Source organism: Aulonocara stuartgranti (genome assembly GCF_965226115.1).
Source record: "Aulonocara stuartgranti genome assembly, chromosome: 4".
NCBI classification, from domain to species: domain Eukaryota; kingdom Metazoa; phylum Chordata; class Actinopteri; order Cichliformes; family Cichlidae; genus Aulonocara; species Aulonocara stuartgranti.
In genome coordinates this window covers 36,313,113-36,338,036 of record NC_138942.1, presented here as the reverse complement: position 1 = coordinate 36,338,036, position 24,924 = coordinate 36,313,113, and the positions used below count along the sequence as shown (strand labels likewise).

The 24,924-nt window shown below is 43.5% G+C and overlaps 1 protein-coding gene across 2 annotated transcripts; it reads right to left on the bottom strand.

Moving 5' to 3' along the window:
• Positions 1-346: 346 nt before the first annotated feature.
• LOC309704935 (protein NLRC3-like) lies at positions 347-24,758 on the bottom strand. Of its 2 annotated transcripts, XM_082530448.1 has the most exons (10): positions 24,570-24,758; positions 22,843-22,972; positions 22,486-22,587; positions 21,415-21,493; positions 21,067-21,253; positions 19,137-20,937; positions 18,051-18,224; positions 17,611-17,778; positions 7,737-7,783; positions 6,683-7,588 (listed from the first exon to the last, which is right to left on the bottom strand). In XM_082530448.1, the coding sequence occupies exons 2-10, from the start codon at positions 22,959-22,961 to the stop codon at positions 7,056-7,058; spliced, it is 3,210 nt and encodes a 1,069-aa protein (XP_082386574.1). In that variant the 5' UTR covers positions 22,962-22,972; positions 24,570-24,758; the 3' UTR covers positions 6,683-7,055. The 2 variants fall into 2 exon arrangements, with proteins under 2 accessions (XP_082386575.1, XP_082386574.1); XM_082530449.1 differs by lacking the exons at positions 6,683-7,588; positions 7,737-7,783 and adding an exon at positions 347-769 and having other exon boundaries at positions 24,570-24,757.
• Positions 24,759-24,924: the final 166 nt, after the last annotated feature.

The following is a 24,924-nucleotide window of genomic DNA, read 5'->3' as shown; positions in this document are numbered from 1 at the left end:
GGTCAGCTGATGCTGCGAGCAGGAAGTGAACCAAGGGAAAGGTCCACTCTACTCAATCTCAAAGAAAATATGCTGGTATTTGTTGATGTTGATGGTACAATAAAAATATATAATATAATAAATAATAAAATATCATGTGATGATGAGATGTGTTGTTGGTGTTTGTATTTTCTGTAAATGTCTTTTTTAATGTAAATGCTTTGTTCCAGACGGACAGGGAATCAGTTGCTGTACGATGACATCATCTTGATGTTGACGAGGAGGGCGAGAAAAACTAGTTTAGTCCTGCAGATGGCGATCTTGCACCGTGTTCAGAGAGCCGACACTGATGGTGCTGCTCTACTCAGCTTACTTTAGCCTGGGTTGGACTCTATATGAGCAGCTTCCACTCTGGTTTCACTCTTAAACACACTTGTTTGATTTCACTTGTAAAAGTTGAAGAATAAATATTTTATTACAAAATTATTTGTTGATGCATTTTTTTAGGGTCAAATATCTTGTTTGATTTGAGGAATGAACTGTTAGGGTGGAAAAAGTGAATCAGGTTAAAATAGTGGTGCTTTATATCAGTGAAGATGTATAATGTAATTTAAAATGTTGATGATGGGTTGTAGTGGGCTTGTACTTACAAAACTGCCTCATTTTATTGGAACGATCCACAGTTGCATCCATTCACGGATGACATCTGACATCATTTGACATCTGGTCTGAACACGTTTGTACACAAGATGCCTCAGTTCTGGATGTTCCCACAGACTCCTCTGTGCACCTAAAGAAAAGGTCAAGGGTCAGCAGCACATGTAGTTGGGACAAGTCTTCATTTACAAACAACAGTCGCATAAACTACACAATGATTTTCCTCCAATGACGACTTTTCACTTGCAGAAATGGTCCTGTGTGATTTCCAGGCTGTGATATAAAAACTAGTTCCTAATGGCAGCGACTCACTCAGTAAACATGTGTTTCCTTCACCAACCTCACACACAGATCCAATAAGATCAGGAAGTGGGCAGTATAGTACAATATGTGTTATTCTGTGCTGCACTGCCCAAACTAAAGATCTGCTGAAGTGTTGGAAATGATCCAGATGTTTATTTTGGACGATACAGCAGAAGATCAGACATGAAAGTGGAGATAACACAGAAGACCTGCAGCAAAGGTCAGAGGTCAGACTGGGCCCCTGGATTCAACAATGAGCCAATGATCATCAAGCAGTGACTAAAGCAGAGCCCTGACGTTCTGACATTCATCACACAGTCAGAACAAATGTCTGCTGATGACTTCATCTCATGAAACGACTGATAGATGTCAGTTCATTGATCAGCTGAGCTGCTGATCTTCATCGTCACAGAAACATTCAGCTTGTTTCAATCAGTAAATAACTCCCACTACTCCCAGTTTGAACTGTTCCCACTCAAAATGCTGTGAGAACAATGATCATTGTAGGACTTCACAAACATCACGTGTTGTTTTCCACATGTAAGATCAGCAAACACACAGAAACTTCCTGTTGCCACACACGGCCTCTAAAATCTCTTCCACGCTTTCTGTCTGAAGTCCACTCTCTGTGTCGGATCCACAGGAAACAACAAGATCTTATTAACATGGTTTTCAATGTGTCTCCTTCCAAAAAGTCCAACCAATGAACAAATGTGTGTATTTGTGGAGGCCGAACAAAAGCATGACACATTTCTCTGTTTCTATAAACTGGAGTCAAACACAAACATGAAGAGTTTCACTGACAGACTCCAAAATGCCCCCACAGTGGATCAAAGGGAAATCCTACAGTGTGGCCAGAGACTCTTAATGGCTCCAACATCAACACATCCACAATGTTGGATCCAGTTCTGCCTCACAGAGTTACTAAGACACACCCTCTGCAGCATCACAACAGCTCCACCTGCTTCACCTGCCTCCTCAGCATCTGTACACCTGAAGAGAAAAGAAAGGCTCCAACAGCTCAAATCTACAAAGGATTCATGAAGTTTCATCCAACAATAACATGTTTGCCTTCCACAGTGTGCTGTTAGACACCACTGTACCTCTGCCATTTCAAAAAGAGCAGCTTGGGAACATTTTGGCTCCAAACACTTTGTGTTTAAGTTCTTTGTTTTCTTTGTGAAGCCGACAACATCTGGAGCTTTGTGACTCATAGAAACATCATTTTGTTCTTTAGATGACAGCAGATTGGGACTGAATAATCAATCACTATCAAACCAATAAAGACAAACATGCTGATTTTACAGGAACTTTGTTGGAGAAGCTGCAAAGACATGAAACTGGTGGAGATCCCAAACCAGTTGATAGTGCTGGTTATTCCAAATAAAGCTGTTTCCCTTTGAGATGAAATGACTTTGTGTCCTGATATATAATAAAGATGTTGTTGTTTTTGAGCCCCTGTATTAAAAGTAGTTTAAAGTCAGCTTGAGTTTGATGTCTTTATGTCAAAGCTGCTCATGATGTTGAGCTGCTGATGGAATAAAAACAATATAAAAGCATGTAGTCCAGACTTAAATGTAGCCTGTTGTTAGCTGAGGTCCACACACAGTGTTTGACAGTGTAAAGTGTGTGAAAGGGCTGCTGGTGGAGCTCACTAGGATGAGCAGGTGACCACGAGGTGGAGAGCAGCTGGCCTGGCTTTGACCCGGGCCACGCCCCCTTTCTCTCTGCTTTGCTGTCACTTATCTTCACTGCTCTGTCCAATAAAGCTGAAAAAGGCCCCGAATCAAAGAAATCTGCTGCAGCCTCTGAAATGTCTTCTGTTTCCTTCCCGACGGCTTTTTCACCGTCAGCCCATCAGACAGTCCAGCAGCATTTATGATGATGTCATGATGTTGAAGAGGCTGCTACGGTGGCCTCCCATGACCCCCAGCCTCATCACAGCTGAGATGCAGACATTTGAAAACATTCAGCAGACAACTGAATAACAGTCCAACACAACAGTCTGTGTGCAGACACACACTGACCTTTCATATAGTCAAACACAGCTGGTTGAGTCATTTCTCTGTGAGTCTAAAGTGAATCTAGTATTTGAAAGTCCACTTCCTGTATTTGTTGTTGAAGACTTCTTCAGCTTCTTCTCAAGGACATCAGCTGCTTGTTTGGCAGCAGAGGCAGTTAAGAAGCTTCCTGAAAAACACTGAACAGTGAGTTCACTGTGGCATATGACAGATTCAGCTTTCTGTGTGCAAATGTGTCTGTGTCGACCTTTCAAATGCTGTTGAATCCAAAACATCAGCGGCTCCTCGGCTGCTCACTTCATGCACTTCTGTCTGTGTGACAGTCCAATGACATCACAGCTGTTTCCAGCCCCAGTGTCTCAGGACTGGACACCTTTAAACATGTCGAGGATCAAACAGCGTCCAGCTAAACACACATGAAACTATCAGAGCTGACAATCATTCCAATAACATCTAATGGTTCATGTATGTAGACACAGGACTACAAGGAAATGGCTCTCAGCATCTGGCTGTGGGAACACATGAGTCCCTGTTTGTGTTCAGATTGTGTGCATGTTTTAGACGTGTGTCACATGTAGAAACACAACAATCCCACAATGACACACAGATGTGTTTGACACAGCTGTGCAGCTGTAAGTTGTTTCTAATGATTCATTGAAGCTCTTCTAACATTCTGGAGACGATCAGTACATGAATCTGTTCAACACGACAACAATTTGACTTCAGTGTGAACGTTTGCATTAAATAACCTTCTTCATCCAGCTGACAGCATCTTCATCCTATGATGTGAACAGTTCCTCCTGTTGATGACAAACCTCTGACAGGATCTGCTTGAGGAGCTTTTTCATGTGCAGCTCTCTGAGCTCAGGGCTGAGCTGCTGTTTCATCTTTAAGAGCTGCTGCCTCCTCGCCGGACTTGTTCTCCTCTTCTTCTCCTAATGACACCATTTCTGCTTCATATTAAATTCAATAAAGATGCTGACATGTATCTGTAGCAACAACATCATTGAATCTAGAACAACTGGAGCCAAACCAGTGGCTCTGCTGGGATCACTGGTGAGCCAACACTTCCTTGTTGATGCAGATTTCAGGGCTTCCTTTTGCTCCTCCGTTATAACTGTTCTCTCTTCTCAACACATGATGACACAAAGGAATCAGCAGTGACAAAGATGATGCTGAAGAGAAGCACACACTTCACACATATAACAGAGCAGTGCAGTTACACACACCTCTGCTCGACATCAGGCCTCAAACAAAGACACAAAACACTAACTTGACTCTAAACAGAAGAAACGAGCAGCTGTTTCTGTTCTGTGCTTATTTATATTTGACACACATGCTTCTCTTTGTGCAAACACACATCGCACTATAAGGGTAACCTCGCACACAATGATTGGACAGCACAGTGATGATGCTGGGAGATCCTATACGCAGCAACACAGAAACACTGAGAACTTTAAACAATGATGGAAAGTGTTATAAATGACTTGTTGGCCTCTGATCTGTCACAAACAGCTGAAACGTGTCTCTCATGAGTCACATGAAGGTTTTTGACAGAAAGGACAAAAAGTAGCTGCAGTCAGTTTGTGTCATTTTTATATTTATTCATCTGGGAGAAAAATCTGAGGGACATTAAAATGTGTTTTCAACAGAGACAAGAACATGAATATAACAGAACAGGTAAATGAACATGTTTCAAGTAAACAGCTGGACTGATCAGGTCCAAACACAGAGTGATAAACTTGTCAAACAGCTGTCATATCTTTATATAGAAGCTCTTTATAAATGCTGCTCACTGCAGTCTGTTTACTAATAATGTCAAAGTGTTAGAAACACAGAAACATCAGAATGGTCTTTGTTCACAGAAACCTGTCTGGGATCCTTTGTTGTTCTTTTGATGCAGAGTTACATTATAAATATAAAGAGTTATTTCAGAGTCTCATCAGTTTTCCTGCATGTCTTTATTTAACACATCAGCAGGGCTGAAGCTCTCATGTTAAACACACACTGATCTATGGACACGTTCATGTGTTTCTAACAGAACCAGGCTGTTATCAGCCTGCACTAACATTATGTCACACACACTGAATGTAACAGTGACAGTTTACATCATCACACAATCAGCTGTGATTGTTTCACTGTCATCAAACGAGTCAACAGGAAGTAGAATCAATAGAAACCAATCATTTCCTGACAGCATGTCTGATGGAAATAAGTGCAGATTATGTATGAAGTCTAACTGCACACAGTAACTGTGTTACAATAAGGACTTAACAGCGCCCTCTGCTGGAGTGTTTCAGTACTGCGTTAACTAGAATACACCACCTCCTCCTCACACCACCTGCTACAGCTCTACTCTTCTATGACTACAGTCATCCACAGCACTGATGTGAGGTCACATGGTTCATATGTAAGGAGCACAGCTGACCTCAGGTCAGTTTAATGACTGTGAGCAGCAGCTGTGTTATTGTCACTGTGACAGGGAGACACTCTCAGACACAGCGCTCATGTCAGCTTGTTCTCATGCAGGAGGATCAGGAGCTCCATGTTTGTCTTTCTGTTTGAATCATGATGTGTTTGTGCCATCAGAGTCTGTCATGAGTACTCAGGGTTTCACAGCAGCTCTTCTGGATGCTGACGAGGACTCCAACCTCATGTTTCACCTCTCTGAGCTTCTGATGTCTGTGAACACTCGTGTTTCTTCTCTGGGCTCATCTGGACAAAAACACCTTTCTGTGTTTGGCTGCAGCCTCATTCTGACTGACAGGAAGTGTGTTATCCATGAGCTGCACTTCTGTGAGGAAGTTTCCTGCTGTGTTTCCTGTCTGTGGACAAACACGAGTGTTCCAGCTGAGGACTTGGTTCCTTCCACCTGTCCATACAGGACATCACGCTGTCTGCAGCTCTGTAAATGCAGCTCCAGGTCCTTCCACGTGCTGCTCTGTATTTGTGCAGTTTGTAGTGTGTCCTGGGAAACGTAGCACACATGGTGTTCTTCTGCTGTTTCCTCCTTTCACTGAGTGTGAAACACTGACGCTGTGCTGTTGTTCACAGAGGGGAGCTGATTCTAGCTGCAGCTGGACTCTGTCATCTAACTGAATGTGTTGGTGCTGATCACGGGGCTCTGAGGGGGGAGCAGCAGGAGGACTCTGGATGCTGACGTCAGTGTATCTGTGGAAGCTCCCACAGCGTGTCTGTCATTCAATATTGTGCTGTATATTGTATCTATGCAAAGATGAACAGACTGTGTGTTCACTGGTCTCTGTGCTGCAGCTCTGATGTCATCATCACTCCCTCCTCCACCCTCAGCAGTCCCAGCATGCTGCTGTGGTGCACCCCACCCTCACTCTACACCTGAGCCACAGACCACACCCTCCACCTCAATATACACCACAGTTTTCTCTGCTGTGGAAATGAGATCAGGAGGAAATCATCATTATTATTATTTAATAAACGCTCACATTAATGTGGGCTTATTTGTTTCATATTAGAAACATTAGTTGAGTGTTTTTAGTATAAAATGGTCAAAGTCCCTCTTTTTGCTCCTCCCCTCACCTGTGGATGGGCGGTGCTGTTACCGTGGTGACAGCTTGGATGTGTTTCAGTCCTGCCTGGTTATCACTGCAGGAATCTTTCACATTTATTACAGGTAATAACTCTGATTTTTCTGTGTATTATGAACCAAATGTATCCTGATACACACAGAGATGGATGAGCAGAGGTTGTTTTTGCAGTTTATGTAGTTACTATGGACTTAATGCAAACATATTATTAAAATTAGGGCTATAACAGTTGTATTGATGTATAGCAACTTGAAATGCTCCCACAAATGGCTCCACAGCATGTAAAAATATAACAAAAGCTCTGGCGGACTTGGTTCTGTGGTCAGTCTTAAAGGGTGAAGTTAAACTCTGTAATCTTCACTGTGTCACAGAGTTCAGTGAGTCCCGTTATTCACAGTATCAATCAGATCATCAGAGAACAGCTGATCAGCAATCAGTGGTGCCAACAGCGCCTCCTGTGGTGAGAGGATGCAATAATGCAATGTAGCATTTTTCCACTCAACACTTGCAGTCATGGAAACTGTCTGTTGGATCAGCACAGGGACACTGAGGAACCAGACCAGAACCTAAACCCAGGATAAAGAGTTTGAGTGAATGTGGTGTTGAAGGTGTGGAGGTGGATCAGAGTGTCAGAGGAGACTCTGTAGAAGGACAGAGTGCCAGCAGGACAGTCCACATACACTGCTGCTCTGTTAGAGACAGAGGAGGAGGAGGAGGAGGAGGAGATGGATGTTTTTATCTTATTGTGCCAGACAGAACCAGGACCATCATCAGAGCAGATCAGACTCCAGGACTGATCATTCCATCCAAACACACAGTCATCACTGTCTCCTTTCCTTCTGATGCTTCTGTAACTCACTGATATATCAACGCCTCCTCTCCACTCGACCTCCCAGTAACAGCGACCAGTCAGACCATTTCTACACAGCAGCTGTTCCCAGTAATCAAATCTGTCTGGATGATCAGGATATGACTGAACCTCCACATGTGTCACCTTCCTGTTGTTGTCAGACAGTTGGAGCTTTGTGTTCACTGTGTTTGTGTCGATTGTGAGTTGACAGGAATCTGATGGAGAGAACAAACACAATCCAGCTGCAGTTATTGATCCATCATCTGTTCATTGATTGACACTTTGATGATGACTCCTGACATGATGAAGATGGTTGAATGTGTGCTGCTTTGTTTTCATGAATCCCATTAAAAACACACTTACACTTCCTCAGACCTGGTCTCAACCATCGGACTCCAGCAGGCTCCACCCTGAAAGGAGGAGGGGGGTCAGAGCAGCGCAGTCAGCATGCACACATGGACATTACATGGCTCTCACACACACACTGTTACACACTGAGCTCAAAGCTCGGCTCCACTGTTTTATTCAAAGAAATCTACATTTATTTATCAGCACATTTAAAAACAGCTTGAGCCAAAGTGCTGCACAGAGTAGAGAGAAAATAGGAAACATACACAGTAATGACTATAAAGACTGGTCAGGATTGAAAGCTACAGAGTACAAATGTGTTTCCAACCGGCTTTTAAAAATGTCCAGTGTTGGTGACGACCTGATGTGAAGGGCGACTGTTCCAGAGTTTGGCTGCAGCCATCGATAAAGCTCACCTCTGTTTTTACGTCTAGTTCTGGTCAGAAGCTGCTTATCTGCAGACCTGAGGGCTCCACTTGGATTCTTTTGTTAAAGAGAGATAAGATGGAGCCAATCCATTCACAGATTTAAAGACAACCAGATCTGGAAGTGGATTCTACCACGTACTGGTAACCAGTGGAAAAAGCTGGTGATGGGTCGTCTAGCACAGACCCACCGCTGGAACCAGACAATTGATGAGGGAGAGAACTGTGACAGCGCCGTTCCTTCACTTGACCTCAGTCGCTCTCGTCTGCTCCCTCGTAACACTGCTCTTTATTGAGCTTACATGAATATGCACAAGTTCATTATGACGTCTTACACAGGTATGAACAAAGAGTACCAGTCTGTGCATAGTGTGTGTGTGTGTGTGTGTCTGTGTGTGTGTGTGTGTGTGTGAGTGTGTGTCTGTGCATAGTGTGTGTGTGTGTGTCTGTGTGTGTGTGTGTGTGTGTGAGTGTGTGTCTGTGTCTGTGTGTGTCTGTCTGTGTCTGTGTGTGTCTGTGTCTGTGTGTGTGTCTGTGTGTGTCTGTGTGTGTGTGTCTGTGTGTGTGTGTGTCTGTGTGTCTGTGTGTCTGTGTCTGTGTGTCTGTGTCTGTGTCTGTGTGTCTGTGTCTGTGTGTGTCTGTCTGTGTCTGTGTCTGTGTGTGTCTGTGTCTGTGTGTGTGTCTGTGTGTGTCTGTGTCTGTGTGTGTGTCTGTCTGTGTCTGTGTCTGTGTGTGTGTGTGTGTGCGTGCGTCTGTGTGTGTGTGTGCGTGCGTGTGCGTGTGTGTGCGTCTGTGTGTGTGTGTGCGTGTGTGTGTGTGTGTGTGTGTGTGTCTGTGTGCGTGTGTGCGTGCGTGCGTGTCTGTGTGTGTGTGTCTGTGTGCGTGTCTGTGTGCGTGCGTGCGCGTGCGTGCGTGCGCGTGCGTGTGTGTGTGTGTGTGTGCGTGTCTGTGTGTGTGTGCGTGCGTGTCTGTGTGTGTGTGTGCGTGCGTGTCTGTGTGTGTCTGTCTGTGTGTCTGTGTCTGTGTGTGTGTGTGTGTGTGTGTCTGTGTGTGTGTGTGCGTGCGTGTCTGTGTGTGTGTGCGTGTCTGTGTGTGTGTGTGCGTGCGTGTCTGTGTGTGCGTGCGTGTCTGTGTGTGTGTGTCTGTGTGTGCGTGTCTGTCTGTCTGTGTGCGTGCATGTCTGTGTGTGTGTGCGCGTGCGTGTCTGTGTGTCTGTGTCTGTGTGTCTGTGTCTGTGTGTGTGTGTGTGTGTGTCTGTGTGTGTGTGTGTGTGTCTGTGTGTGTGTGTGTGTGTCTGTGTGTGTGTGTCTGTGTGTGTGTGTGTGTGTCTGTGTGTGTGTGTGTGTGTGTGTGTGTGTGTCTGTGTGTGTGTGTGTGTGTGTGTGTGTGTGTGTGTGTCTGTGTGTGTGTGTCTGTGTGTGTGTGTGTGTGTGTGTGTCTGTGTGTGTGTGTGTGTCTGTGTCTGTGTCTGTGTGTGTGTGTGTGTGTGTCTGTGTGTGTCTGTGTGTGTGTGTGTGTGTGTCTGTGTGTGTGTGTGTGTGTGTCTGTGTGTGTGTGTGTGTGTGTGTGTGTCTGTGTGTGTGTGTCTGTGTGTGTGTGTGTGTCTGTGTGTCTGTATGTGTGTGTCTGTGTGTGTGTGTCTGTGTCTGTGTCTGTGTGTGTCTGTGTCTGTGTGTGTGTCTGTCTGTGTGTGTGTGTGTGTGTCTGTGTGTGTGTGTCTGTGTCTGTGTGTGTGTGTGTGTGTGTTCCAGATGTGACCCTGTGACCCCAAAGCTGGTGCTAAGAGTCCAGCGGTCCCCCTAACAAAGGGCTCTTATACTTAACCAGACACAGAGTAGGTGTCCTCCTACACCAGGGGTCTCAAACTCGCGGCCCGCGGGCCAATTGCGGCCCGCAGGACGATAGTTTTTGGCCCCACCTTAATATGAAAATGTAATGTTAGTTTGATAATGTATGACACTTTACAGTGTTGTGGGCGGAGCTGAATTAACCCACCAATCAGGGTGGGATATGGATCTCAGGGGACACCAGCCGGGCTTGATGCAAGCAGGGAAACATTTCTCAATGAGTCAAAGTTCCAGCAGCGTTGCCCTGGAGTGTTTCTTTCTTTCTGTGCCTGGCTGGCTTCCTCCTTTCTATTGGGCAAACGCCGACATTCGCCCCAGCGCGCTGCGTTCACAACACTTCAAAAAAAGTTGTTTTTTAAGTTGCTGCCCAGCGGGACATTATACGTATATAGATTTATACACACGTCAGTGGGATTTAAAGTTATTTTTCCACAGAGAGAGATCTCATATTAACTCTCACAGTGATGCGTAGGCGGCGGGATAAAAGAAAAGTCATGAACTCAATGCAGCCCAATTTAGTCTGCAGTCACATAGCGACACCTGTTCATCGGCAACAACAGTCCCCGGTAACCCGGACTAATTATAGGGTCGCACCGTAATTTGTGGCTCCATGTTTTTATTTGCATCACTGCGTTTGCATTGCAGCAAACATGAACATTACATATATTTCAATATAATGTAAAAGCAGTCAAAACAACTAACATCAGAAACAGCTGATGTTATTTGTTATATGTCACGGTGTCATTTCCGCTTCTTTCTCCTGTAACAACAGCCCGGCGCCGTGAGCAGTCGCCTTTTTTGCGCTCGCTATCCCTGCACTTTCTACCATCTGCAAACGCCACGGTGTTCGTGTCGTCATGAAAGACATGAACATCGAGCGTAAAAACAAAGGAGACTGCTACCGGCTTTTTATCTGCCGATCGCCGTGCTACGGTTGCAAGAAAAAGAAGCAGAAATAACCTTCTCTACGCGTTGAGACGTTCCCCGTCCGTCGGCTAAACGCTTGATTGAAACTTCAATGCGACAGTGACACCAAGTAGAATTATAAATGTCACATAGCCCCAAACATGTCTTTTTCAAAGCCTGCGGTGAAGAGAAAGGTTGGTGATGAGCACCGACAATTTCAGGAAAAGTGGGCAATGCAATATTTCTTTGTTGAGCACAGGGGCACCCCGACCTGTCTTATTTGCACAGAGAAAGTTGCGCTGCACAAGGAATACAATTTGAAACGTCATTACACAACTAGACATGCTGAGCTGGATGCAAAATACCAGGGAGACGAGAGAGCGAACCGGGTTGCCAGTCTTAAAACAGATCTACTGAGGCAGCAAGATTTCTCCAAGAAAGCAACCAAAGAGAATAATGCAGCAGTCGGAGCCACGTGGTTAGTGAGATGATTGCTAAAGCAGGGAAGCCATTCACAGAAGGTGCATTTGTCTAAAAGTGCATATTGCACGCTGCAAATATAGTCTGTCCGGGAAAGAAAGGTCAGTTTAGCAACATCAGCCTTTCTGCCAACACCGCAGCAGATCGCATTTCTGACCTGTCAAGTGACATTTATGACCAACTGTGTGAGAAAGCCAAATGTTTCAGTGTATACTCAGTCGCTCTTGATGAGACCACAGACATCACCGACACTGCCCAGCTCCCAATGTATGTCCGTGGTGTTGATGACAGGAGCTGCTCACAGTAATTCCAATGCATGGCCAGACCACCGCTCAGCAGATATTTACAAGCTGTGTGATGCCATTGAGAATGTTGGTTTGCCATGGAAGAGGTTTGTTGGAATAACAACAGATGGAGCGCCATCAATGACAGGGAGGAAACATGGACTGGTGGCACAAAACAAACTGGAAGAGGAAGGCGTGGAGGAGGCCATTGCTCTGCACTGCATCATCCATCAGCAGGTCCTTTGCAGCAAATGCCTGAAGTTTGACAATGTGATGTCTATTGTTGTGAAATGCATCAACCAAATCAGATCCAGGGGCTTAAAGCACCGAAGGTTCTGTGCTTTTCTAGAGGAAATGGAGTCAGAATATGGGGATGTGCTCGACTTCACTGAGGTACGTTGGCTCAGCAGGGGAAATGTATTAAAGAGACTTTGCCATTTCCCAGCATGCAAGGCACTCGTGGATGCAGGCACACCATTCAGTGCTGACGAGTATGTTGATGTCATTTGAACTCAAAGCAAAGTTCAGGGAGGTGAGTGGAAAAGCAGACAAGCTTGGACAATTTTTGAGAGACTTGAGCCCTAGTTTCCCTCGGCTTTCCCGAATGTTCAAGTGGACCATGTGCCTTTTTGGTAGCACATACTTGTGCCAAAAGCTCTTCTCCACTTTGAACTTCAATAAGTCCAAGTACAGGTCCAGACTTACGGATGATCATCTTCAAGACATACTGAGGGTCGCAACTGCTTCCTCCCTCAGGCCAAATCTGGCTCGGCTATGCGAGAGGAAACGCTGCCAGGTCTCTAGCAGCAAGGAGTAGGCAAGAGAAGCCATGTTCAGAAGAACAGTTCATTTTCTACAGTGTTCCATTCATGTTCAGAAGAAGGTTATAGAACTGTTAATACAGACATTTCAATCTAAATACAGCAGATATAGAAGACTGAAAGATACACACAAGTTCACTGACTAAAAATATCTTATTATTATTTTATTTATGTATTACAGATTGATTGATTTTCTTATTAATTCTTAATTTGTTTATTTATTTTTCATATTTTGTGTTAAAAAATAAAAATAAAGAGATTTGAGAGGATTGGAATTTTTTTAACCATGCCTTTCTTGTGGAAAACCTAATGCGGCCCAGCCTCACCCAGACTCTGCCTGCAGCAGCCCCCAGCTAAATTGAGTTTGAGACCCCTGTCCTACACCATAAATCAGTAAGAGAGGGTACGACCTCTCTCATGGCCCCAAGTGGTGTGTGCATGCCAGAGCACTCTGGAAGGCACACAGAGTCTTTACAGACTACTCAGGATCAAACCTCTATCATCATGCAATCGATTATACAACTCTAAGCATATATGAGTAAATATTTCTAAGCATAAATGACAATCAACAATATAAACCTTACAGCTGGTTTTAATAACAGAATTTATTTGTTTCTCAAACGAGAAAGAGCTATCGAGAAACACTCCTAAATCTTTAGTTCTGAACTTTTCCAGTGGGCCAAGGTCAACATTATCTGCTAATGCTAAATAGGCTGCCGTTATTAACTAATGCTAATTTGATGTGAATTAGCATTGTGCACTAATGCTAACACTTTTTAACAATGTGAGTAGCTAATGCTAACACTATTTCCCTTAACTTTATAACATTGTGAACGGCTAATGCTAACACTCTTTTCCCTAGCATTACAACATCTGAGCTGCTAATGCTAAGTAGGCCGCCATTAGCACCTACGTCTATCCATCCATCCATCCATTCGCTTCCGCTTATCCTTTTCAGGGTCGCGGGGGGCACTGGAGCCTATCCCAGCTGTCATAGGGCGAAAGGCGGGGTACACCCTGGACAGGTCGCCAGTCTGTCGCAGGGCTAACACACAGGGACAGACAACCATTCACACTCACATTCACTCGCACATTCACACCTAGTGGCAATTTGGATTATCCAATTAACCTATCCCCACAAGCTGCATGTCTTTGGACGGTGGGAGGAAGCCGGAGTACCCGGAGGGAACCCACGCAAACACGGGGAGAACATGCAAACTCCACACAGAAAGACCCCGGCCTGATGGTGGAATTGAACTCAGGACCTTCTTGCTGTGCGGCAACAGTGCTAACCATCGTGCCACCGTGCTGCCCACCTACGTCTAATTTAAGGCAAATACGCATTAGAACCTAATGCTCATATCGTTTTCCTTTGCTTTATAGCAATGTGAGCAGCTACTGCTAAATAGCATTAGCTAATAACAGCAGTCTAATTTAATGCAAGTTAGCATCATTTGTAATTTAAAACGATGTGAGGAGTTAATGCTAAGTATGCTGCCATTAGTGGCTAATTCTAATTAGGGGTGAATAATTATTACAAGCTAATGCTAATATCGTTTTCTCTTCCCTTTTAACAATGTGAGCAGCTAGTGCTAGGTAGGCTGAAGCTAGCAGCTAATGCTAAAGCTAAAGATAATTTGATGTGGATTAGCATTACATTAGTGAGGAGTTAATGCTAAGTAGACTGCCATTAGCAGGTAATGCTAATTTAAGGTTAATAGGAATTGGCATCTAATGCTAATACCATATTTTCTTGCTTTAACCCTTTAAAACTGGTCAGAGTGGGCACACTCCGTTTTGCGCAACTATTTTTAAATCCCGGTAGCACTGTAATCACGTGAGCTAGCGCAATAATTTTTTTTGCATATGAAACCTGAGGAGTTGTATTTACATCTTATGCCATCAGCTTGTCCTAGGTTACAGTTTCCTTCCACATATGCTTAGGACTCATATTGCTCTGCTGGAAATAGTTTATTTTGATGCATATGCTGTTATTTTGCAAATTTGCAGTATAATATTTATTTTCGTTTTTCCTGCAGTATATAAAAATTGGTGTATTTCAAAAATAAAACTATGAAGGCACTCAAAATAAATTTCCTGAGGTGGGAAACTATTTTGTGCAACTTTTTTGTATTTACAGTTTTGAGGGATAAGCCTCTTAAATTTCTCTAACTAGAAATATATGTTAAAAAAACAAAAACGATTTTCAATTTTTTTGTAGTTTATTGCACTTTTTTTGCAATTTATGTAATTACTATGCACTTAATACATACATATTATTAAAATTTAGGCTGTAATGGTTGTATTGATGTATAGCAACTTGAAATGCTCCCAAAAATGGCTCTACAGCATGTAAAAATATAATATAAGCTCTGGCGGACTTGGTTCTATGGTAGGTCTAAACGGGTTAAATCAATATCAGTAGCTAATCCGATTGTTCAGTCTGACGTCAGGTGAAGTCATTTTTATGCATTTAAGAGCTGTGTTGAATTCAACATTACAAACTGAACATTAGAACTATCCTCTTCTCCAGGATTTTCCTGATTTAACATTTCAATATGACATTTCCAGCGCTTTGTTTTCTCTGCTCACAGACAAAACAGATACACGCATGTATATACAGCCCACGTCCAGCTCTGCATGCACTCCTGCTCCATTTCTATAGAGAATAAACAACGTAACACAATCATTCTCCATTGTTTTCAACTCAACCAGCTGCATTTAATGAAGGAGTTTGAATTTACTTTACAACAGCTGCTGTTGTTTCCTGTCTGCATTCATGTTCTTAACTGTACTCCACACATTCTGAACTGGTGTACCGTAATTGTCGGGCTATAAGCCGCTACTTTTTGCACAAGCTTTGAGCCCTGCGGCTTTTAGTCAGGTGCGGCTTTTCTATGGATTGTCCATGAGCGGATTTGTTTTGTTTGTTCCGCTGTTGTACGGCACTACGTTGCCTGGCGGAAGGATCGGGGTTCAAGAGTGGTATGTTGGTCACATGTCCATCCGTCAGGCAACGTAGTGCAGTACGAGGTAGCGCGAAAAACAAACTTCAAAGTAGCGCTACCCGTTCAGCTGGAGGCCTGGATGATGAGCGGCGATAAACTTGCAAAAAGCAAGTTATGCCCAACTCCACCATTGGATTCTGACAGCGTGGAAAAGTGTGAAAACATCCACGATCACCAACAGATTTCGAAGGGCTGAATGCTGCATGATGGAGAGGAGGACACCGCCACGGCCCTTCTGAGGGTGTTCGACTCTGACACTGACAACGAGGATTTCTTTGGTTTTGAAAGTGACAACGAAAGAAAGAAGCTGAGAGTGGATGACGAAGCCACCCTGAGCCTGTTTGTTTCCGACACTGGAGGAGAGGACTTTGGTGGTTTTAGTGCGCAGGAAGATGGTGAATGACTGACTTTTCTTCTTGTTAAAGCCGTGTCACTGCACCTGAGCCTAAAAGGTAGTCCGAATCAATTGTTCTGGTGTGCTGTAGGTTACTGTTATGTACTACATTTGTTACTCATTTATGAAGCACAGTACATGTTTCATACTTGTAATTACCGCTACTTGTACATATACCTAAAAAGTTATGCAAATATGTACCCATAACTTGTTTTTCAAAATATTAATAAAAGGGGTGTGTCTCCAAACAGCCATCTCTTTCCTGACAATTCGCTTTGTGCATATTCTCTTACATATGATAAGTCAACATTGAAACACCTGCGGCTTTTAGTCAGGTGCGGCTAATGTATGTACAAAACAGGATTTTCCCCTGATTTTAGCTTGTGCGGCTAATATTCAGGTGCGCTCTGTAGTCTGGGAAATACGGTAGTTCTTCCTAAAGTACTGCAGTATTCCTGCCAGTACATCCTTTTAGTTTTCCTAACTGTTTCCTCTGATGCTCGTTGCTATTCTTTCCTCAATGCAAATTCATGCTAAGCTCCTTCATATCCATCCCTGTTTCTAAACCTGTAATAATTGCTTTAATGTGTCTTTGGCCTAATTATGAGTCTGTCCATATGTTTGTAGTTCCCCACTTGCTTTGGTTTCTTAGCTCTGATTCTCTCAAATTTATCCTTGAAATCATTTACTGGCATCTCTCCCTCTCACTCCCACTATCCCCAGAACACCAGAGTATTCATCTCCTGGTTTATCCTATGGCCTCTTTGCATTTTCTCCAATCATCCCTGTTTCTAGAGTCTCACCCCATCTGCAGGCAGTCCAAGAGAAACTGCCTCTGCCATTTTCTTCTTCTTAATCTTTGATTTTTCTCTTCACTTTCTCCATTGGGTCTTCTTAGACGCACTTTCCAGAAAGCAGCAACATTTTTTGTGCCCCATTTTTCAAATTGTGCATCTTACTTCAGCTTAATGTGTTTCCTGTTTTGTTTTTACACAGGTCATGTAAAAGAAATCCTACCAGAGACTCGACAAAGCTGAACTGAAAGACAGCACAGGCAATAAATCAGAGCAGCACAGAACTTAAGCTCATGGTCCATAGAAGCTGGGCTCTACAGGTGTACCAGGACAAGCTTAGTGCAAGTCCCTCGAAAAAGTTTCACTTGTGCTGTTTCGGTGTAAATTACTGGTTTGTTTGAACAATTTCATCAGCTGAACCATAAATACTCCAAAACAATTTCTTTGTGACTCAGTGTGATTTTTCATTTTGTAATATTAGCATGTCAAACTCTACATTCTCTACACAGATGAGAAATGAAGTGTATTTAATAATAAAAGTTATCTCTCAGAGACAAAGTTAGTGTCTCATTCAGGTCTGTATCTGAGTAGCCTCAGACACATGCAGTGCTCATATTTTCTGTTTTGTGTGTCACTCAGACCTCTTCCTGACAGGGGCAGCAATTTCATTTAAAGTCCCATTCACTGATACAGGCTGCTGGAGCTCCAACCAGGAGGGTACACACATGATCCAGGGAAAAAAATTATATATGGTCTCTTAGATAAATATTAAGAGGTCCTGTGTTTTACTAAAAAATCAAAGTAGTAAAACACAGGACCTTTGGGTTAGATATAAGGTGATTTGACAAATCATGTCTGTTGTAAATGAGTAAGCCATTTATCGACCTGACTCAGGTTTTAAATCATCATCAGAAAAGACTGAATCCTGACCTGAGAATTGTACACTTTGGACTCTCCACTGCAGAAAATAGAAGCTTCAGTCCTGAATCCTGCAGGTTGTTGTTACCCAGATCCAGCTCTGTCAGACGGGAGGACTGGGAGCTCAGGACTGAGGACAGAGCTTCACAGCTTCTGTCTGACAGGTTACAGCCACTCAGTCTGAAGAAAGGATGACAAGAAGACATGAAACACTTGTGTTAAAGTATATTCATGGTGCCATGAGGAGCTACTACATTTACAATATTTCAACACTGTTTCAGGACATGCTGGAATCCTTATTGCCTCATGTTACAAAAGACAAATGTGGCAGTTTAGTGTGATTTGGATGGATTCATTAAAAAAACAAAACATAAACACTGTTAATTTTTTCCAAATGAAATTGATTAAATGATGTTAATTGATGAAAAAAAATCGATATTGCTTGATCTGACCTCAGCGTTTCCAGTTTGCAGTATTGACTCTTCATCCCAGCAGACAGAAGCTTCACTCCTGAATCCTGCAGGTTGTTGTTACCCAGGTCCAGCTCTGTCAGATGGGAGGACTGGGAGCTCAGGACTGAGGACAGAGCTTCACAGCTTCTGTCTGACAGGTTACAGCCACTCAGTCTGAAATCAAGCGGGAAGGGAGAGAAGATCAACTAAACACATCAGAGCTTTATTGCTTTTTTATTGTTTTTAAGCAGAAATCAGTGAGGTGCTGGTAGATTCTGTTCTTTTGGTTTATTACCCAACAACACACACATACACTAATATTTGTGACTTTTGTAATAGTAGCATTTACAATGCAAAGCAACAGCGATCACAGATTGAAGGGGCCTGAATAAAACTACAATGCAGTGATTTTTAAGATGACCTGTTCTTCCAATTTCCAACAACAGATTTCTCCAACCTTACAGTTAAAAATAATTCTTTATCTCATACTGAATCTTGGTGCACCTCCCCCAGTTTATTAAAATGGAGTGGTACTGAAGTTGCTGTAAGTGATGTGTGATGCCACTGATTTCCTTTCTGATCCAATACAAAGTAAAATTCAGGCTGGTATCTGCAATACTGATGAAAACTATTCCTTCAGAATCAATACAAGACATCATAAGAAAATATGATGTTTTGTATAACATAAAAAGCCTGAATTTTAAAATATTCAGTTAATAATCAAAAACAGATGTGACTGAAAATAATAAAACTGAGAAACATTTTATGGCCATTCGATCCTTTTACAACCATTGCAAGAGCTTGGTTGGCATAGCCGGCAATACGTTGGATAGTAATAAGTCCGGTGGGTGATGGGCTCCACCAGGGCTGCCCTTTGTCACTGATTCTGTTCATAAATTTTATGTTTAAAGGCTGTTTCAAAAGTTCATTCAAGTTACAATATTGTGGTCAAAAGTTCTCCTTTTTTCTTTTATACTATACAACTACGCTGTCTCATGGTTTTAGGACATGGATCTGTCATGGAAGAAATCTATGACCACTTTTAATCAACATTTTAAAAATAAACATGATCACAGATTTACTCACAGAGCCTTGTTGGAGGCTTTGACCACTGGCAGCAGCCTCAGAAGAGCCTCCTCTGAAGCAGAGTATTTCTTCAGGTCAAACACATCCAGATCTTCTTCTGATGACAGTAAGATGAAGACCAGAGCTGACCACTGAGCAGGAGACAGTTTACCTGTGGAGAGACTTCCTGATCTCAGGGACTGTTGGATCTCCTCCACTAGAGAACGATCATCCAGTTCATTCAGACAGTGGATCAGATTGATGCTTTTCTCTGCAGACAGATTCTCACTGAGCTTCTTCTTGATGTACTGGACTGTTTCCTGATTGGTCTGTGAGCTACTTCCTGTCTGTGTCAGCAGACCTCGTAGGAGAGTCTGATTGGTCTGCAGTGAAAGACCCAGGAGGAAGCGGAGGAACAAGTCCAGGTGTCCATTTGGACTCTGTAAGGCCTTGTTCACAGCACTCTGGTGGAGAGATTGAAGTTTTAGTTTGTTAAATAGTTTAGACCATGTAGAGGTTGTTTGTTGTTGTTCCAGCAGATTGAGTCCAGAGTTGATGAAGGTCAGATGGACATGAAGAGCAGCCAGAAACTCCTGAACACTCAGATGGATGAAGCAGAACACCTTGTCCTGGTACAGTCCGCTCTCCTCTTTAAAGATCTGTGTGAACACTCCTGAGTACACTGAGGCTGCTCTGATATCGATGCCACACTCTGTCAGGTCTGATTCATAGAAGATCAGGTTTCCTTTCTGCAGCTGATCAAAAGCCAGTTTTCCCAGAGACTCCATCATCTTCCTGCTCTCTGGACTCCAGTGTGGATCTGTCTCAGCTCCTCCATCATACTTGACCTTCTTCACTTTGGCCTGAACCACCAGGAAGTGGATGTACATCTCAGTCAGGGTCTTGGGCAGCTGTCCTCCCTCTCTGGTTTCCAGCACATCCTCCAGAACTGTAGCAGTGATCCAGCAGAAGACTGGGATGTGACACATGATGTGGAGGCTTCGTGATGTCTTGATGTGGGAGATGATGCTGCTGGCCTGCTCCTCATCTCTGAATCTCTTCCTGAAGTACTCCTCCTTCTGTGGGTTAGTGAACCCTCTGACCTCTGTCACCATGCCAACACAGTCAGGAGGGATCTGATTGGCTGCTGCAGGTCGTGTGGTTATCCAGAGGCGAGCAGAGGGAAGCAGTTTCCCCCTGATGAGGTTTATCAGCAGCACATCCACTGAGGTGGACTTTCTAGGGTCAGTTAGGATTGTAGTTTTGTGGAAGTCCAGAGGAAGTCGACACTCATCCAGACCATCAAAGATGAACACAACCTGGAAGTCTTCAAAGCTGCAGATTCCTGCTTCTTTGGTTTCAGTAAAGAAGTGATGAACAAGTCCCACCAAGCTGAACTTTTCCTCTTTCAGCACATTCAGCTCTCTGAAAGTGAATGGAAATATGAACTGGATGTCCTGGTTGGCTTTGTCTTCAGCCCAGTCCAGGCTGTATTTCTGTGTTAAGACTGTTTTCCCAATGCCAGCCACTCCCTTTGTCAGCACTGTTCTGATTGGTTCATCTCTTCCAGGTGAGGCTTTAAAGATGTCTTCTTGTCTGATGGTTGTTTCTGGTCTGTCTGGTTTCCTGGATGCTGTTTCAATCTGTCTGACCTCATGTTCATCATTGACCTCTGCAGTCCCTCCCTCTGTGATGTAGAGCTCTGTGTAGATCTGATTCAGGAGGGTTGGGTTTCCTGCTTTAGCAATGCCCTCAAACACACGCTGGAACTTCTTCTTCAGGGTGGATTTAAGGTTACGGTGACAAACTGCAGCTTGAAGTTCTGAATGAGAAGAAAAATAAACACTCAATTCCAAAAAGAACTAATCTTTAAAACATGTTGCTCCATCTTCCATCTCTGGAAAATGTCTCATTTATCCAGCAGCTTAAATCTTTAGATAAATCCTCTTACTGCTCTGCAGACGGTCAGCCAGCTCCTCCTGCTTCATTCTCCTCAGGAAGTCCACTGTGATCTTCACAAACGCCTCTCTGCTGCTGCTCCTCTGACTCTCTAAGCATTCTGGGTAATCTGGACTCAGAACCTTCTGGATCTTCTTCAGCTCGTTCTTCACAAAAGTGATGATGTTGTCCTCCAGCAGCTGGAACAGAATATTTATGAATGAGCCAATCAGACTGAAATCATGGAGCCAAACATCAGATCCATGTTGGACACACTGACGATCCACTGGTCTACAAAGAGCAGCATGGAGATGACTGTGAACAGAACAGATGTAACAGTAGTTGTTGTACATGTACAGACCATAAATATGGAGTCCAGCTGTGTTTGATGCTGCTGGGCAGACTGACCACTGGGAACCTCTGAGCTCTGCTGGTCCACTCTGTGGAGGAACCATGAAGGATTAGATCCACACAGGATAAAGATCCAGGAGTTTCTGCTCAAATAACTTCATCTGAATCAAGTCTGTCAAGTTTTAAACTCTCAGATTGTGAACATATCAGTAATTTTCAGTCTGTTTTCATGGACGTCCTTTCAGTGGTGATGTCAGGGATGATTTTCAAGAAGCTCATCAAACTGAACCATCAGCAGATCACTGCTCCAAAACCAGAACATGATCCGAGTCTCCCTCCACCACCAGAACACCAGCTTTACTAACGTGGTAGATCAGTGTAGTACAGATCAATAACTGATGAGTCATTTGATCAAAATCACTGAGTGCTTCACGTCTGACCCTCTGATGCTTCTGTAGACATTTTGCATATTTAATGAATGTCTGACAGTTTTACATTCATTCTATGAACACAGTGGAAATGTTGTGTTATAGTCTCCATGTTGTTTCCAGCATCATAAATTCTTAAGTTCAGAAAATTAGATTCTTTCTTCACAGCTGAAAAACAACAACATTTATTCTCTATTGAAATCTGCATCGTCCACTCCAAAGGTCACAATCTGAAGGTAACATCTGGTTTTGTTCCCTGTGGTTAACTCTGAGCATCAGTATGGTGGGATTTATCCACTACATCCACACCACTGTGGTTCAGTGTTGTCCTGATGGAGTAACAGCAGCCAGTATGATCCAGGCTTTAGCTGCTGGGTCTCTGTGTGACCTCTCAGACTGTTTAACAGATCAGACACAAAGAGAATCAGAGCAGCTCTGTTCTTTAAAGACAAACATGAACCCACTCAGGTCACACTTTCCCCACAGATATGAGCATCACTGTCCTCAAACAGCAAATGACCAAGTCGAACATTTGGATCTTTTCTCTTTCATTGTTTTCTTTTTAATGAATCTTTGTAACAATCTGAGGATGTTTCAGGTCATATTTATCCAGGAAACACAAACATGTAAAGGAGTCATCACAGCTCTCTGACCTCGTTGCTCCAGGTTCACCACTGAAGTCTGGATTTTCATCTTTGGACCGGTCACTCCTCACAGACGGACAGCTGGACCCTGCAGACTGTGACCTCTGACCTCTGCAGACACAAACATGATTGAAGCAGCTGTGATCACACAGACTGCAGATAATGCAGCTGTTTCCTGTCAGTAACATCCTCTTAGATTAGAGTTCAGCTTTTTACAGGAAAACTGGACAAAACTGATTTTTGTTACAAACTCATTTTCATTTCCTCTCAGCTCACAAACACAGTCAGACAATCAACCAGAGTCAACACTGATTATAATGTCAGTGCAGAATTATTTCTGTTACTCAGTGAGTTCAGCTCTCTGACCTCGTTGCTCCAGGTTCACCACTGAACTCTGGATTTTGACCTTTGGACCGGTCACTCCTCACAGACGGACAGCTGGACCCTGCAGACTCTGCTCTGTCCTCCTCTTCCTCCATCATCATCTTCAGTCAGTCTGAGAGGTAAACCACAAACACTCAGTGAGTTCACATTAACAGGAGGAACTGAGTTACAGTCGCTGACCTCTGACCTGTCATGTGACCTAGAAACCAGGTCAATATATCTGTAGGTTCAGTCATCCAGGTCATGTGATCTAAGGAGCTTGGAGAGAAAAGAGCCGTCTTTAAGTTTCTGGAAGACGTTTCATCTGAGAAGCTTCTTCAGCTCTAAAACCAAACGGTGGAGAGTCCCAGATATTTAAACCTGAGAGGGAAAGAAAGCATGTCGCTGACCCACCACTGATGTTATTTCAAGGAGGAAACTGAGAGCCTTTGCACCAGGAGCACAAACATCAGCTCCAGCAATGATCCACTGATGTGTTTTTATTCCATGTATGAATGTTGTTATTGACAGAGATGACGTTTGTGTGTCAGTGATGCAGTGACTGTTGTTGTTACCTGTACAGGCTGGTTAGACTCTATGAAACAGATCATACAGATCTCTGCATGTTAGAAGAGACTATTAAAGGTCATGAATGAGACAAAGGCAGGGAGGCGTCCTTTACAGCTAAACAGCAGAGTGAGAGAACAGCCAGCACCTCTACATTTATCACATTATACAGCACATGTATGATACTGACAGGGATGAGAAGAATTTAGTGATTCTGATCCCATCATTGATATTACTTATTGATTCTCAGTAGCTCTGCTCTGACAGTCACCACCATCACTGAGCAGCATATCAAAGACATTTGTGCACATTAACTGCATGTTGTGGCTCAAATGTTTGTGCATGTTGGAGGCATTTCCTCTTTGTTGTGATCAGTGTTGGTCATTACTCAAAACAGTCATTATTACACATATTACACAGAACACTTTGATTAAAAGTAATGGAGTACGTTACTTCATTACTCCTCATAACATTACTTTGATGTTAAAATGAACAAATGAGCATGTAACAACATGAAGCTGAGGTACAGCCCCACACACCAACACAGATCCTGATGAGGTCACGTGATGTTTCTCTGAGTGTTTATGAACACAAATCAAAGATGAAACAGCACAAAGACACTTCAAAGTGATTCTACTGTAGAAACATGAACAGGTAGAAACCTGCAGCCTGACTGCTCATCACTTTGTTACCTGTTCAAGTTCAGCAGCAGCAGCTCACTTTATCACGGTGCTGGTCTGGGGTCAGTGTTTACTCAGCTTTAACCTCACTCTGGGTTCTTGGCTAGCTTAGCTTTAGCTTAGTGTTAGCATGCTGTGTGCTAGCTTAGCGTCAGAACTCTGCAGGTGTCTCACAGTGACAGTAAAGGAGGTAAAGGGCTGTGACGTCATCACGTACGCTGCGTCCTCTGTCCTCTGGCGGACACACTCGGCCTCGTTGGTCCAGCTGTGAGTCCGTTACCGTGAACTATGGAGCGGCAGATTTGTGCTGAACTAAGCTGCACACAGCTGATGTTAGCCAGGAAACATTACACACTGACTTTAATGGAGAGACCGGAAATACAAACACACACAGTTTGTTGTGTGAAGAAATCAAACACGAGCTGAACAAACAGTAAAGTTCCTAAAGACAAACTGTTAAAGGAGGAAACAAAGCAAACTTACAGTTTCTTCACACACCAACAACAAGCTCCACTCCACACCTGGACACTAAACACGGACACACAGGTGAGCTGCTTCCTGGAAGGAGGCGGGGCTCCACCTGAAACTCAGCACAGGTGGGAGGGGCTCAGCTCTGTGTGTGCTGATGTGTTAACTTTAAAAATATGCCGTCTGACTGCTCAGACTGAGTCAGAGTAAAGTTCACATGCTGACGTGTGGAGACATGAAACCTTGTTGTAGCTGCAGGTGTGAACACACTGATCCCAGATCAGCTCTGCTGTATTTGTAACATGAACATTTCTGCTGCAAAGCTTCAAATGTTCAGCATGTTTCTCTGTTTCCAGTCTATAGATCCAGT

Bases quoted from the DNA above. Each gene is read 5' to 3' on its own strand.
- LOC309704935 (XM_082530448.1), bottom strand. From the start codon at position 22,961: ATGATGATGGAGGAAGAGGAGGACAGAGCAGAGTCTGCAGGGTCCAGC. The intron at 20,938-21,066 runs GTAAGAGGATTT...CTTCTCATTCAG, and splicing joins GGCTGACCGTCTGCAGAGCA to AACTTCAAGCTGCAGTTTGT. The intron at 7,589-7,736 runs GTAAGTGTGTTT...TCTCTCCATCAG, and splicing joins GAGACCAGGTCTGAGGAAGT to ATTCCTGTCAACTCACAATC.